Raw genomic sequence first — 14,781 nt, 5'->3', positions numbered from 1 at the left:
CACATAAACAAAAAAATCATATTCTGAACTTTCTAATTTGTTTGTATCAAAACCAATTGTATGATCATAAGTTTCCAATTGTTTGTATCAAAAGAATGTGTATGATCATAATGCAGATTGTCAGCAAAAGATACTCATTTGAGATGAATGTCGACTAAAGATAGCAATTAACTAGAAGGAAGAACTAGCATAAAGTAGCCTATTTGAAGTTCTTCATGAACCCAACTAAGTGAATGTTGAGTGTTTAAGATAACATTCAGAAGAGATAGTTGAGAAATACAATCCAGCAAAGTCGAAAACAGATTTTACACAGGGAATCAGTAGGGGAGGAAGGAGTCTGATCTTGAGGAACTATTCCTCATCAGGCGAGGCAGCATTCATCGAAGGGCCATGGGATGAGGTTGAGACCACTTGAAGCAAATTGGAGTGCCGCAACAATGAACGGTGCCGGTACATATCAATGATGCCCTTTACCATGCATAGTATACTAGGCTCGATCACCATCTCAGTTGATGCTTTGTAAGTCGATAGTAACACCAACTACAACCAGCTTAAAGGAGAAAGGAATACTAAAATGTCTGGAGTGAAACTATTTCTGGTTTCAGAAGTGAGTTTTCACCAAAAGAAATGCTCATTGAAACTGCTAGGTTTTTGTACTGAAAATGTGAGCTACTACTGCATTACTGGATTCTATGAATCCTCAGAATAAACCTAGAAAATTTATCATCTCAAACTGAGCATTGAACATGTTAAGAAAGGTGAGTTGGAGATGTTAACATAGAGTATAGTACATGCCAATACTTAACAAGATATTGTGCCAGTATCCACCATACCAATGCTATGAAGAGAACGAACCAATCAACGACTACATATACTTCTTACTCAGTTTCGTGAGCACAAGCGAACACCTGAAGATATAACCCTCCATTCTTAACGAGGGAAGTGATCTACATATGCAAGAGTTACTGAAGCTATCTATATGCCCATCTTGGTCATGCCCGACTGTCAACCGACATTGTTGTCTTGCGTGATGATTTGTTTTGTTATCTTGAGCATCAGAATGCTCTATAGATCCAACAAGCCCAGCCATAAGTTGGCAACACAACAAACCAGCTTTGATGCATTGGTTTCTGATAAGCCGCATAAGTTTTTCAACCAGTCGACTCTATGTCATCTTCAGCGAATCACTTATCATACAATCACATGAAGTCTGATTGTATAAGTAGCAAACATCAATATGAACATCCTTGCCAATTCCAATCTCATAGGAATTGAAAACCCATAAACCTAACATCACTTGAATTTTTGAGGAAAAAAGGTAGCATCCATCTTTAACCCCATGAAGCTTTTGGTATATGACAACTTGGTGACACTCGTAACCTAGAAGCACTCTAACCTATTGGGAGTCCTTTGTATTTGAATCAGCAACCGAATCTACGGTTTCTAGGGGAACCAATAAATGATGCATTACTTTTATGGATTAGAATGCTTTTTAGTGGATACAAACACCTAAGAACCAATTAATGTAGTAATGGACACTAGCTGACCTCAATCTTTAAGGAAAATATGTAGGAACAAATCCTTGTTATCCATCTTCAGAATATTATGCCGAACAAGGTGATAACCAGGAAGATTCTCAAATACAAGTTAACAGGTAAAGCTTCAAAGTATGAATTCCAAGCAAGTTTTTGGAAAGAGTGGAATTATTCATGATCAGCTTAAAAATCCCATCTTTCGAAGGGAATTCAAAATAAACAAGCAAAAGAGCGCAACAGAGAAGGATAACACCTAGAGTTGGAAAACGAAGCGATCAACATGCCATGGGATGTGCAGCAATGTACTCGATCGCAAGGGGGCACGAAACAATCTTGTCTGCCTCCAGGTCCGGTATCTCCAGCTTGAACTCCTCCTCCAGCGCCATGACAATCTCCACGGTGTCCAAACTATCAAGCCCCAGATCATTTTGGAAATGAACGCCCGGCGACACCTGAAAGAGAAGGGGAAAAAAAAAGAACGGATTTTGTTTTATTTTCACGCAGAGCAGCGACCACGACTCACCTTGGCCGGATCGACCTTAGGGTGGCTCTTGAGAACGTCGACGACTCGTTCGACGACCTCCTCCCGGGTGAGATGGTCGTCGCCGTGGGACGACATGGGCCGAATGGAGGTGTTGAGGCAGGAGAGGGGCCTCGAGCGGTCAAGGGTTTGGATCGGGAGACGGAGGTGACGCAGGACGGCGAATCGCAGCGCGGAAGCCATCGCTCGCTTCGTCTTCTCTCCTGCTCTCCTCGTCGGTTCCTCCCTGGTCGGATCGGATAGCAGCGAATGCGGCGGCGCAGCGGAGAGGGCTCGGGGGCTTGGGCGATCGCTCAAACTCTGCTGGCTCTTTGATTTCCTCGAGTTAAACTCGAATGCTCCAATTTGTACGGCTGACGTGAAGTCGAGATGTGAGATGGACGGACGGCATTAATCGATGGCATTGGTTTCTGATATTTCAAGACAAATTATATGAATGTCAAAAATGTTCATCATCATTATTATTTTTATAATCCAATTTTCTAATTTTCCAAATCAATTAATATTAAAATTAATCTTGAACATAAAAACTCATACTCTATTTAGATTTAGATAATTAGAACCATAAACCATAATACTGATTAATTGAAATAATCTTGATAAAACTGAGACAATGCTCTCTTTTATCATAGTCAACTACAATTTCTCGATTTTGTTTATGAAATCGATCATGTGAGACTGCTAAGGTGACAGATTTCATATTTTGCTAAAGTGATCAATCAAAATAGTGATGATCCGAAGAATCTATAAATAACTCTACCATTACCCAGGATGTTCATTAAGATTAAAAAATGTGTTTAAATCTATAATACTCTAAAATATTTCTTTTGATATATTAATATATTTAGTGAACAACTAATCTCGATTGCCCGTTAATTCAATAACATGAATCTTTCTTCAATCAAAGGCCATAACAAGCAAGTGGCAGCATAGCCTCTGTTCACTCATGATATCTTTATTCTGAAGGATACAAATTACAATTGAAGAACAAGATTCCATGAGATGTTTTGAAGCTCAACTGAAAAAATTGGAATCTTTACTAGTTTAAATGGTATCTAATATCATCCTCGACATGTAAATTTCCCAGTTAATGAGATATCATCCATCATTTTACTCGTACTTTCTTCACCAATCAAAGTTCTTCGACCCAGCCGAGTTTCGAAATGCGAATTTGAAATAGTCATTCGAATTAAGAACCATTCGCCGGAGAGAAATCAAGATAGTTCAATCGAGAACTGACTTCTATATCTCTTGGCTCATGTCCGCGGGACGGTTAGGCACTTTGATTCTTTGGAATGGAGCATGGAGATCCTTCTTGAGAGGAAGCAGCTTACCAGAAAACAAGCAGTTTATGATCCAGCTTACTGGCTGCAAATGAGAAACATAACCACGCATTAGATTGTATTTCAATGTATTTACATAAATGCAAACAAAAAGGAAAAAAAGTATCATGAACCAAAGGGCATCCAACATTTAGGAGAATGCAACATACAGAGCTAATCTCAAGACATGAAATGATGAGCAATCTTTACATGTATCAGGCAAAAAAAACAGGTAGCCAAACAGAAGAATTGGAACGACAACTAAGATAACGTCGTTGCATGCCTCAAACCACCATGGTAGGTATGTTTTTCTAACTGTTATGCATCCAAAGTTCAAAAGAGTATCTATTTTTGAGTAGAATGACACTATTCAATATATGATGTCAACGAAGAATTGAAGGCAGAAGGGGAAAGTAGGTGAAGCAAAAAAAACAAAGAATAAGACAACTATATATTTAAATTTAAAATTTGTATTTCATTTAGAATGATGCAGTTTGGACATCATCCATATGAACACAAGAAAAAATATAACAATATTATCTCAATTCATTTTCATTCGTGTTGTTGCATGCAAAGAGGGGTGGAGTTTTGGCACGAGGCAATACTCATTGACATAATCGACACAGTGCCAAGATACACAATGGTAAAAGAGACAATTCTTGTGTCGAGTAGTATTGAGTTTCTATAATTTATCACAATACATTTTGACCGTATTGCCCAACACAATACAAGATTTCAAACCATGTACGTATCTAGGTGTTGAGTTCATTCATGACTTAGCTAAGGGAAGTTGAATTCAAGAAATTACTGAATGCTATCTGTGCTTCGTAGTTGATTTGAATAAGATTGTCAACAGTTAGGTTCTACTTGGATATATTGAATGAGGGGTCTGTATGAATGAATTTAACCATTGCAAGGTTGCACTTCCACATAAGTCTCACATGGAGATGTGCAAAGATCATAGTGCCTGAAGGAGATGTCATCCCCTAGGTCGTGCGCAGCACAAGCTATTTAGAGTTGAGTTGGTCAGGTGAGAACATTGCAGGAGGCACCGAAATGAGCCCAGGTAATGCTTGGCTGATGCAAGGTTCATGATATGCCTATGATCAAAGGTAGAAATTCTGTGAACATACATCAGAATAGTCACACACACACAGAGTCGAAATTCAGCTAGCTCTGAATATGAGCATAAAATTTAAGGGGAAATAAATTATGTATATAGAAGAGCAAGAGTTCAGAGTATTTGCTACTCATGCAGGAAGTAAATCTTTGTAGTGAAGCTTATTAGATAAATATCCCACATACATATAAGTGGAATTGTAACTAAAGCATAGAAATAGGTTTAACTTTTCAAATATATTCACTTTTGAAGGAAAAGAATACTAACCACTACATTTATATCGTACTCAGACAGACAGTGCTTTAGATGACGGGAAACACCAGCTTCATTCTCGACAAGTACAACACCTATTGTATTTTCTTTAACCTTTACGCTTTCAGTAAGTTGGCATAAAGTGCTGAATACTCTACCACCACCATGCTGCAAAGTGGATAAAATACCAAAACTTTAAGCAAGTTGCACAAAGACCTATATAATCAAGGGGATCAACTACAAGTAGTAAAGAAAATTAATAAAATGGCTATTATAAAACCAAAATTGATAGTAGCATATTTCCATACTGTTTAATTTTTCACTTGCTCAAATCACATGTTGGCAAAATTATGAACTCATAGGTCTTACTGAAATGTTGCACCATAAGATTAACAACAAAGTTCCAAACCCAAAGTGAAATAAATTTATTAAATGATATTAGGATAGCAAGCATCAAATTAGATGATTAAGTCCCCTAGATATAAAAGATTTCATCAGAATTACTATCATATTATGCATCAAAGTATGAGTTAAAATGTAAACAGAGAGTTGTCTACATATGAATCACTACTAAATAACACAAGAGGGTTGTAATATTTTCTTCATAAATATAGGTCAAGAGTTTGTAATTTGGTTATCATTGTCAATTTCCTACACACATTGTCACAGCCTACTATCTCGCTGAAAATGCCAAAAGCATAGAGATTGCAACCTACACTCCAAGCAGAGCTAGTGTAGTCATAGAGGCTTGGTCCATCTACATGGGATACCTTCAAAAGTGATAGTTGAATACTAATTGATTATCCAAGACAACAATGTCTAGAATCAGAACATAAGTGGAAGATTAAGTTACATAAATTTAATTGATTAGACAAGCAACCACTGCCAGATCCAGAAAGGTTTTAAATGTCAATTGGCATCTATCAATATAGCCAAAATGCATTGCTCCGCCTGACAACTGATAGCAATGTAGTGTCTACATGTTGAAAATGTTCTTATGCCAACACAATTTTCAGAGGTACCAACTAAGGAGAGCTTGTCTTGAATAGTAAGGCTAAAACTGGCCAAGTCATGAAAATTGTATTCTTGTGCCTCGTCTTTTGTTCATGTTTTCTGGCTGTAAAAAGAGAGAAAGAGAAGAGAGGAAGCACCAAATGCAGCACTAGCGGTAGCAAAAAGAGTGATGCCCGAGTCAAAGAACCCGAGATGCATCATCAATCACGTATTAGTGTTTGTTCCAATTGTAGGTGTCAATCCAAGTTCTACCAATCGTAGTCAATATATATTTATACACATGGAGAAACAAGATTTCATAGGAGCATTATTTAACATGAGTTTTAAGAAAATTTTCACTTCTACAACTGATAACTGGACAAACTATAGCAAACTGATGTCCACAGAACTCTACCTTTATGATGCTGGAAAATTTCCTGCAGAAATTGAGTTTTCCATCAAACATTACATGCAGCTGCTTAAAGATGAAGAAGTTGTTTTCGATACAGAGTAGATCTTTAACCCTCAGTTGTCTTGGAGTGATTTGAATGGGTCGAGTCATATACCTAGAATAAAAAGCATAATTAGAGAAAATAATCTAAACATGTAAGTTTAGACTATGCATACAGTCTTCTATTCCTAAATCTATAGATTCACATTTATTAACTGATGAATATGCTTTCATATTTGGTGACAAGTAAAACACACTTGACAGCCTAAGCAGTGTATTTCTAATTCTTCAATTTAAAATCGTTTAAGATTTGAAGTAGTTAAGCAGGAAGAAATGCAGAAAATTGAACAAAGATTCATGGAAAAAGAAAAAAGAAATTCCAATTAGCTGTATGATGAATTACCATAAATAGCTTGCTTTATTGTAATAGCTAATGAGAAAAATAAAAATAAATAGAAATCAAGAAAAGCCTAAAAATCACACTGGCAAAGCAAAGACATTAATGTATACTAGCTAAGCACAAAGGAAAATATATAAGTTTAATAGTGCAACAAAATATGCATGGGCTTAGTGCAAGGATCCTTGCTGATCCTGCATGTGTGGGCTTAGTGCAAGCATCCTCGCTGATCTTGCACATAATAAACAGCCAGATAATCAAGCAAGAAAATATTAAGGAGAGATGCACAAAAAGCTAGGCAGAAGAGAGACTAGTTTAATAATCCACTTCCACCTTAGCACAATAATGTGGCGTTAATTGGATATCAACCACTTGCTCTAACTTTTATTAAACAAAATTGACAATAATACAAAGATTGAAATGTCAATCAAAAGTTGAAATATTTAAGAGACACCCCATGACAATATAAGTACCAGGATCACATTGTGTAGTTTAAAATAAATGCTTTGTTTCGTTGGGAAGTAAATGGTGACCTTACTAAAGAATAAGAACCATGGTAGAAGAACAAACGGAATGATATATTTTTCAGTACAGCATAACGAACTGCCAAAAGGACTTACTTCCAAGGTGGCAATATGGAGCCAGAATGAACTGAATCAAAAAGCCATTTAGATTCTAGGGTCCAAGTATTAATAGCGCATCCATACAAAAATTTTGTTGTTTTCACCTGTGAAAGCATACATTTTGAAAATTAATTACTTTACCCAAGCACCAAACTAGATAGAAATAGTTGTATATTGGAATTTTATAAACCTATCAAATTTAGCTTATCATAAACTAAAGTAACAAATTTGGTATCATAAAAAACATGATTCTGCATTATGGTTTTCTCCTTTATAAATGCCATAATACCAGGCTAGGCAAAAGAATCAGTTATCAACTATTCTGACCAAGTGAAGCTCATCATGACAATAAATTGAATTCAATGTAGGTTAGGTTCAATAAATTGATTGCATTACACTTGATCCCCTAGATAATCACCTCCACCTCTATTATGTAAACAGTACACTACCTTATTATAACTGTACACATACAACCTTGTGTACTCGCATATTTCAAAGTAAGGATGAAACTGTTACAGTAAGTTCCTAACAAATATGAAATGACATATCTATTTTTTTACTTATAAATGTTTTTTATTATTACATAGTTATCATTCTAAATTACATAGTAAAATACAAAATAAATATTCACAAACCTTTGGGCATACCTTCTTTGGAGAGAGAATAATGGGAGGCTTCCTGATTGTAAAGTCCTCCTTCAACTTTCTTCTTAAACTTAGTGTTTCCCTTGGTACATTTCCCAGAGTATAACCTCCATGTTGAAAGATCAAAGCCTCAAGTTCTTTTGCCTTCTCAGTAGGAAATCCAGTCAATAAAAATTCTAGCCCATGCAATATTCTTTCTTTTGGAACTCTTATGCAACTTGTGCCACTTTTGTGATTCTTCTTGCTAGCTTCAAACTTGTTAGCCAATTTGGATCTCGTATTGATTTTGTGATCTGAGTCTGAACAAATTGTACTTGTGTGTTTTGAGATAAATTAAGAAGAACAACAGTTTCAAAAATAACAAACTAAAACAAGAACTTAGATTACTTTTTTCTTAACATACCATGACTCTGGTCCATACATGTTGCATCCAGAAAATGAACTCGCTTAGGAGAACTTTGATGTTTGGTCATTTCCAGTGATGAACATCTTTTGTCACTTTTATCATCATCATTTGGACAAGCTTGATAGCGACGTTTCTTAATATTAACAAATATTTTCTCATTCTTATCATTGGCCACCAGCTTATCAAATTCAGTCTCTAGTACAGGAGAGAGTCTAAGATCTTGCTGATCCTTACTTCCAATAATATAACTATGCCTTGGTCCATCTGCATTCAATTCAGCATATTTGTTCAGGCACTTCAAACTAACAGATTGATTGTCAATGTAAATAGATGCTGTTTTACCATGTTCAGCAAAAGGTAACTCAGATTTTTTTCCAGAAACAGTATCCAACTGAATTTGTTTATTAGGTAATATACTATTCTTTGGAGAGATCAAGCACGGCATAAGAATGTTGTATGGCTTGCAAACTCTTTCGTTGGAAAAACTAAACTTGGGCAGATCACATTCTCCATCCTCTGATAAATGATAAGACAGAAAAGTCTCTTTACAGTGCGATAGTGTGACCCTTCCACTAGAAGATATTTCACCTGCAAACCTTTCTTTAGATGATTTACTATCCCCTCCAACAATTTCTTTATTGCAATCATCAAGTTTTGGAGCATCATTTGATACAATACTGCATGGGACAAAGGAACTAAATGGATCCACTAACGATAAGTGGGATGACTGCACTAGATAATGTGAAGAGATAATTGCTTCCCAATCATTCACTTTTCCTTTGCAAACAGAAGTAGATACTTGAAGAGGCGTGCTTGAAGATGAAATTATCTCATTTCTTAGTTGCTCCATCGGTTCCTGTTGGTTCTCATCCATACCATCTTCTGATTCAGAAATGTAGCTGGTCTCCCAATTAAGTGATTCTTTCATGTTTTTTCTTGCAAACATTTTGACTTTTCTGGAGAAGTTACCGTCCTTAAGAAAAAGAAATAAGGTTAATCTTAGCAGTAGTCTCGTCCATGAACTGAAAAATGAAAGCCATTCACAAGTACAATGTTGCACATTTATTTATATTCATTGGCTAAACAGGAAAACATACAAATACTAAGCTAAGAATAAACAATTTAGCTTGCAAATATAGGAAAAGTATTTTACCAGAAGAATCTCCCTATGCTCTGAACCTTTCCTATTTTTAGCTGTATCATCTAGATTCTTGCCTACTTGTTTTTGAGTTATAGACTGGCCATGCTGATCTGCCAGAATTGAAAAGCCAGATGATTGGAGGCACCTTGTTTTCTTTGTGGATGAAGCTTCTGAAGAAAATGTGTTTCGAGCAGCAGCAGAACAATCATACTTTTGGACTGTCATATCATTTTTATCAGGCTCTAGATCCTCAAATTCCTGTTTTTCTGCTTTTCTAATACACTGAAAAAGTGTTTCTGAGACATGTGTATTTGTGTCACTCAAGGAATTGGGCTGCAGATAGTGCCTTTCAATAATTGAATCACTTATATTCTGAGAAGAATCTCTTACACTACACATATTCCTAGGAGATTCAGATATTTGAGTAATAGAAATGCCTACATCATTATATGCGTCTTCCATAATTTGTTCGTCAATATCAAAGAAGTTATCAAGCTCATCAACTTCATCAATTGACGCTGGACCAGTCTCTACATCTAAGTCACATGCTTTTCGCATTTCTTTCATACGAAGAGCTATTTCTAGTACAGTTGTAGCAGTTAAATTTTCAAATGGACCACTGCTAATGACATCTGAGATTGCCATTGCTTCTGAAGCAGCTACACAAAGTTTGACTGTATCATGTGCATCATCCTTCCTGAACTTGTTAACCTCCAGAATCCCCTTCCATCCTGGCAAATATTTCTGGTCACTTTTGCTGAGCGGTATTCCAATTATATTCTCAGGCATACTAAGTGTGCAGCCAACCAGTGACACATTTTTCCCTGCTTCTCCAGTTTCATCTTGAGGCTGGCCACTGGATCCACCTTGTATAACTGCAATTTCTGGGTTAGCTTCCCACATTGGCACTAAAATTTTTTCCTTTCCATCTTGATTTACATCGTTAAATTGAATTGAAGTGGTATCTGGAATGCAAGACGAGGAAAGATACAGAGGAATATGAAGCCGCTACAGGAAATAGAAACATGAGAGAAAGACATGGAGTTAGCTTGGCTTAATAATCAAAAGATTGTAAATTTATTCAACAAACTTCTTTTAACGAAGAAAAAGAAACAAGTATTTGAGGCTCAAAACTTTTGAAGCCCTTTTCAATCTCTATTCTTTAAGTAGAATGCCATATCACCATTATTATCCAGTGACATTTTTTTGGCTCAAGGCAAGTTCTGCATATATTGATAAAAACAAATGTGCAATTTTATTGATCAAACACAAAAACCTCTCAAAAGCACCCTTACTCTCCACCTATCAAGAAATGCTATAAAGAAAACAATTTTAGCTATGGAACATGAAAGCAGTAATCTATAGAGCTATACAAGTAAAATATCCAAGTTCTTATTGTCAAAACCGAACAACTAGGGATGAGCAGCTTGACCTGCAAGATGAATAGGCTGCAGCAACTACATGCCTTGTTATGCCCCGATACAGACTAACAATAAGCTTACAATATCCATCAAAAAGTACATGTGTTTCTCTTTTACATCAAATGAACTACTGGCTACAATCATATAGAAATTTGACTTGGCCCCTCACTGCTCATGATAATAGCATCTGAAAATAGATCTTATCTTAACAATTCCTGCTTAATTAGGTGTTTCCCGTAATAAGATCAAGCATAAAAATAAAATAGTGGAGTTCAAAAGATAAAAATAAAATAAAAAAGCATGTCAGCTCAAACAAAATATATCGTCCTGTCAATTGATTGACATGCAGAACACTGTCAAGATATGAAACAACTTCACTCCTTCCTCTTTAATGTTGTGTTGTCATCCTCCTTGTTAAAGAAGATGCATCCCAGGTTCCATCTCCGACGTCTCATGTTGAAGCAAAATGCAACAAGTGAAATGATCATTTGCATCGAAGCAACACACAAAGGCAGCAAGGTGACTTTGCTAACTGAGAACCAAGGTACTGAGCAACACTACACAATGAGGAGAAGAAGGGAGGTAGAGGAAGAACAATATTCTTCTAGGTCAAGGTGAAACGGAGCAAAATTGCAAGGCAACATGTTGAGGCAGAAGAAGGTTGTTGAGGCTGAGCATAAGTTCTTCCCCTTTCTCTCTTTACTTTTTCCATTCTTTCTTTGTTCTTCTTCTCGAACACGGGCTAAATAGATACCCTAACTCGGAACAAACTTTGATGTCAATGGAGCTCCACCAAGATAGATGTTGAATCAACAAAGAGGTAACGAGTAGATTATAAGCTATCAGATTGGCTCAATTTCCTTCTTAGACAATCCATATATAACTGTCATATTCTTTGTAGCAATTTCTTTCATGAAACAATAAATATAAAATGTGTTGGCTAGGTAAAATGAGAATACAACATACAAACTAATGAATTTGACTCATTAGGAATCAATTTAGTCTGTAAATTTTTACTTGTATATGCAATCAATCAAATTGCACCCACGAAGTTGTATCATCAGCATATTATTCCAGTCTAATATTTTATGAATGCACTAAATACATTAAAATTGACTGACATTTGTGAGGGAAAAGAGGTAGCCAAGAAAAGTTAGCATCAGCTTGAATAACCAGTTGGTAAATCTCCTTGCAAGATGTCCAAGACTTATATTTGTATGTAAGAAGCTTATTATTGTAACTCATCAAGAATTGGTAATGTAGTAACAAGTAATACAGATTAGTTCCATGTAGTTGAGAGAACAAAGATTTTAAGCATAAAGAATATCTCTAATATATGGAAGGACTGGAAACTTGGGCCATTTAAAACAAATCTATATCACTGTGCCTATCATGGATCTATCACAAATATATGCTAAAAATTTGTTTTACATCACAGCATCATGGACTGGAAACTACATTGTCAAATTCAATTATCTAACACAAACAACATCATGGAGTTCTCTTTGAACCTAAATTTTTAAATCATACTAAATTTTCTCACATATACATGATTCCACCTTGAAGCTTCAATCAAAAAGGAAATGCACGAAGAGGGGAAGACTGTAGGAGGGACTTTTTAATGAACTCATGCCCCATATGGGGAAGTTCAGTACCAAAAGGTCCTGGTAGGTAAAACAAGGGTTTTAGTATGATAGGCAGAAAAAAGATGTAGTATATGTTACTCCAGCGTCCAAATACTCCAATATGAATCAATTGCAAACTTCAGGTAAAGAAAGTGTTCTAGAGTAAGCTCGATATTGTGTAATTGGATAACGCAGGCACAATTATGTAGTGCATACATGATTAACATAAAATTATGTGTATCTACCATTTTTATATAGAAGAATGGACTTTACATATCAGCATGACATATGAATACTCCGATATTTGCAAACTTTTTTTCTTTTGTTAAAGCAAAGCAACAAAATCATACTGTTTCAGAAGTACATCCTCCAGGAGTATCATCATCCCCAGACAAATGTAAATGGCAATCTGCATATCTTGCATGTTCCCCATATGGTTGGATGTTCTTTCTAGTGATTGTAACATCTTGAGGATATGCTAAATCCTGTTCATTTCATACACAAATAAAAAAAAACACACATAAGAACAGGCTGACAGCTTTACATATTACAATGATATCATAAAGTTCACATGAAAGCTTGTTTTGTGACTACGTGTAAAATAAATTTATCAATACGTAGTGGATGTGATTGATCATCAATCTTTACAATATGTCAAAATAAAAATTTGTCAAATAGGAAGTAGGAATAGGTAAAGTAGCCACCCATTATACAGACCACAAAATCTTATGCATAGAACCCAATGACAGGATAAGATCACTTGAGAGTTATTGCCATGTACTTGCCCTAATAGTAGTTACAGATCTTCGGTGGGCTATACAGATAATCAAATTTTTGACTGACAAAACAGGGCATGTAATTTGAAGTGTTATCCTCAAATTATAAAAACTCATAAGTTGTGCAACAATAGATTTACGATCACTTCCTTGTCATATGTTAGCAGGAGATAGATACTGAAGTAGGAACCTCAAGGAAATAATTTATGCAAAAGCTACGAAGAGACGACTGGACAATTCCGTGAAGTGAAAAATCATCCGAAACCCCCGGCTAGGCAAGCAAAAGTAAGGCTTTCATACCTCACAGCGCAGCAAAGAATTGCTCTTTTCATGATCACAACTGTCGTTTGAATCTGGCTGAAGCCATAGGGGGAGCCAAGCGGCATTCTGAAACAGAATAGGGTTGTTAAACTCCTCTCAAGAAAAGCTGCAAGAAGCTTCAAATCAATACTCGATTTCCTATATACCGCTTTCAAAATGACAAAAAGAATCCAAATAAGAAACGGAATGAAGCCATAAGAAGCCGCGAACCATCACAATCTCGCAAGGCGATGACAGGAAACCCTTTTGAGAGAATTTATCGCCAATGCCTCGCTTTCTACTTCGAGAACAGAGAAGAGAAAAGCGAGTGCAAGACTAGCTAACCTCAGAGAACTGCGGGGAGTGATATACGGCATCGGCCATGTTCTTCAACGATAAGGAAAAGCCGCCGTCAGAAATTCGCCTCCATGACGCGACCGGCGATCGCCTTCTTCCCGACCTTCCCGCGTGACCTACAGTCAAAGTCAAAAAAAAAAAAAAAGAAGAAGAAGAAGAAGAGTTTTATTTATTTATTTAATAACTCCATTAAAAATTTTTCATCGCCTCCAATTTTAAGTCAGAAGCTCTCAAAAACTAATTTATTTATTAAATGAAATAATTATTAGTGAGAATAAAAATAATTTAGATTAAAAAATAGATTTATTAGAAGTTATATTTGTTAAAAGTTATTATGTAAAATATTATTATTATTATTATTTAGTATTTGATGTAAATTAATGCGCCATTAAAAAATATTAAACATGGCACAAGTGATCAAATTAATAAAAAAATTAATATAAAAATACTTCGGGTAAAATAATTTTGATCTAATTAAATTTATTCATTTTTATATATTTTAACATCTACGTCGAACTACTATATATTATAGGAGCTATATTATATCCATATCTACTAACGATACTATATAATTAAAAAAAATCATAATTATGTTGATGTTGATAAGATTATTCTATTAAGTAGTATCTTAAGATAATATAATCATATAATAAATACCTAAGCAACGAGAGAGACTAAGAATGTAGCAAACAACAAACAATAGAATTGTTGTTATCCTTCAGTAAAAGATCGAATCTGTAATGGTACCACACAGTCAGTTCTATGATCATCTATGAAAAAGTAAATTAGGAACATTACAGTTGACTATGGTAGAAAGAGAGTATTATCTCAGCTTTGTCACTCTTGTCCACTTCAATAAATTTGTTTATCACAACTG

The 14,781-nt window shown here is 35.6% G+C and overlaps 2 protein-coding genes across 5 annotated transcripts; both read right to left on the bottom strand.

Moving 5' to 3' along the window:
- Window positions 1–1,543: 1,543 nt before the first annotated feature.
- On the bottom strand, window positions 1,544–2,376 carry LOC141826056 (acyl carrier protein 1, mitochondrial). Its single transcript, XM_074713311.1, has 2 exons — window positions 2,059–2,376; window positions 1,544–1,987 (listed from the first exon to the last, which is right to left on the bottom strand). Exons 1-2 carry the CDS (start codon window positions 2,257–2,259, stop codon window positions 1,811–1,813), a joined length of 378 nt encoding a protein of 125 aa, XP_074569412.1. The 5' UTR covers window positions 2,260–2,376; the 3' UTR covers window positions 1,544–1,810.
- Window positions 2,377–3,016: 640 nt separating this feature from the next.
- Window positions 3,017–13,975, bottom strand: LOC141826055 (uncharacterized). 4 transcript variants are annotated; one of them, XM_074713309.1, is made up of 11 exons: window positions 13,893–13,975; window positions 13,548–13,634; window positions 12,822–12,956; window positions 9,438–10,433; window positions 8,627–9,257; window positions 8,282–8,548; window positions 7,870–8,177; window positions 7,232–7,338; window positions 6,179–6,329; window positions 4,786–4,938; window positions 3,017–3,444 (listed from the first exon to the last, which is right to left on the bottom strand). In XM_074713309.1, exons 1-11 carry the CDS (start codon window positions 13,929–13,931, stop codon window positions 3,319–3,321), a joined length of 3,000 nt encoding a protein of 999 aa, XP_074569410.1. In that variant the 5' UTR covers window positions 13,932–13,975; the 3' UTR covers window positions 3,017–3,318. The 4 variants fall into 4 exon arrangements, with proteins under 4 accessions (XP_074569410.1, XP_074569411.1, XP_074569408.1 ...); XM_074713310.1 differs by having other exon boundaries at window positions 7,882–8,177; XM_074713307.1 differs by having other exon boundaries at window positions 8,282–9,257.
- Between the last annotated feature and the right edge of the window lie 806 nt (window positions 13,976–14,781).

This window comes from Curcuma longa, chromosome 4 (assembly GCF_044706935.1).
Source record: "Curcuma longa cultivar G26 ecotype Majalengka, Jawa Barat chromosome 4, ITB_CL_G26_1.1, whole genome shotgun sequence".
NCBI classification, from domain to species: domain Eukaryota; kingdom Viridiplantae; phylum Streptophyta; class Magnoliopsida; order Zingiberales; family Zingiberaceae; genus Curcuma; species Curcuma longa.
The sequence above is the reverse complement of the archived record's forward strand: the minus strand, read 5'-3'. Positions and strand labels throughout refer to the sequence as shown.

Excerpts from the sequence above, each read along its gene's own strand:
- LOC141826056 (XM_074713311.1), bottom strand. The coding sequence starts at position 2,259 with ATGGCTTCCGCGCTGCGATTCGCCGTCCTGCGTCACCTCCGTCTCCCG. Across the intron at positions 1,988-2,058 it reads CTAAGGTCGATCCGGCCAAG|GTGTCGCCGGGCGTTCATTT; the intron begins GTGAGTCGTGGT and ends CTTCTCTTTCAG.
- LOC141826055 (XM_074713307.1), bottom strand. The coding sequence starts at position 13,931 with ATGGCCGATGCCGTATATCACTCCCCGCAGTTCTCTGAG. Across the intron at positions 12,957-13,547 it reads ATTCTTTGCTGCGCTGTGAG|GATTTAGCATATCCTCAAGA; the intron begins GTATGAAAGCCT and ends TGAAATGAACAG. Across the intron at positions 3,445-4,785 it reads AGTACGATATAAATGTAGTG|CCAGTAAGCTGGATCATAAA; the intron begins GTTAGTATTCTT and ends TCTCATTTGCAG.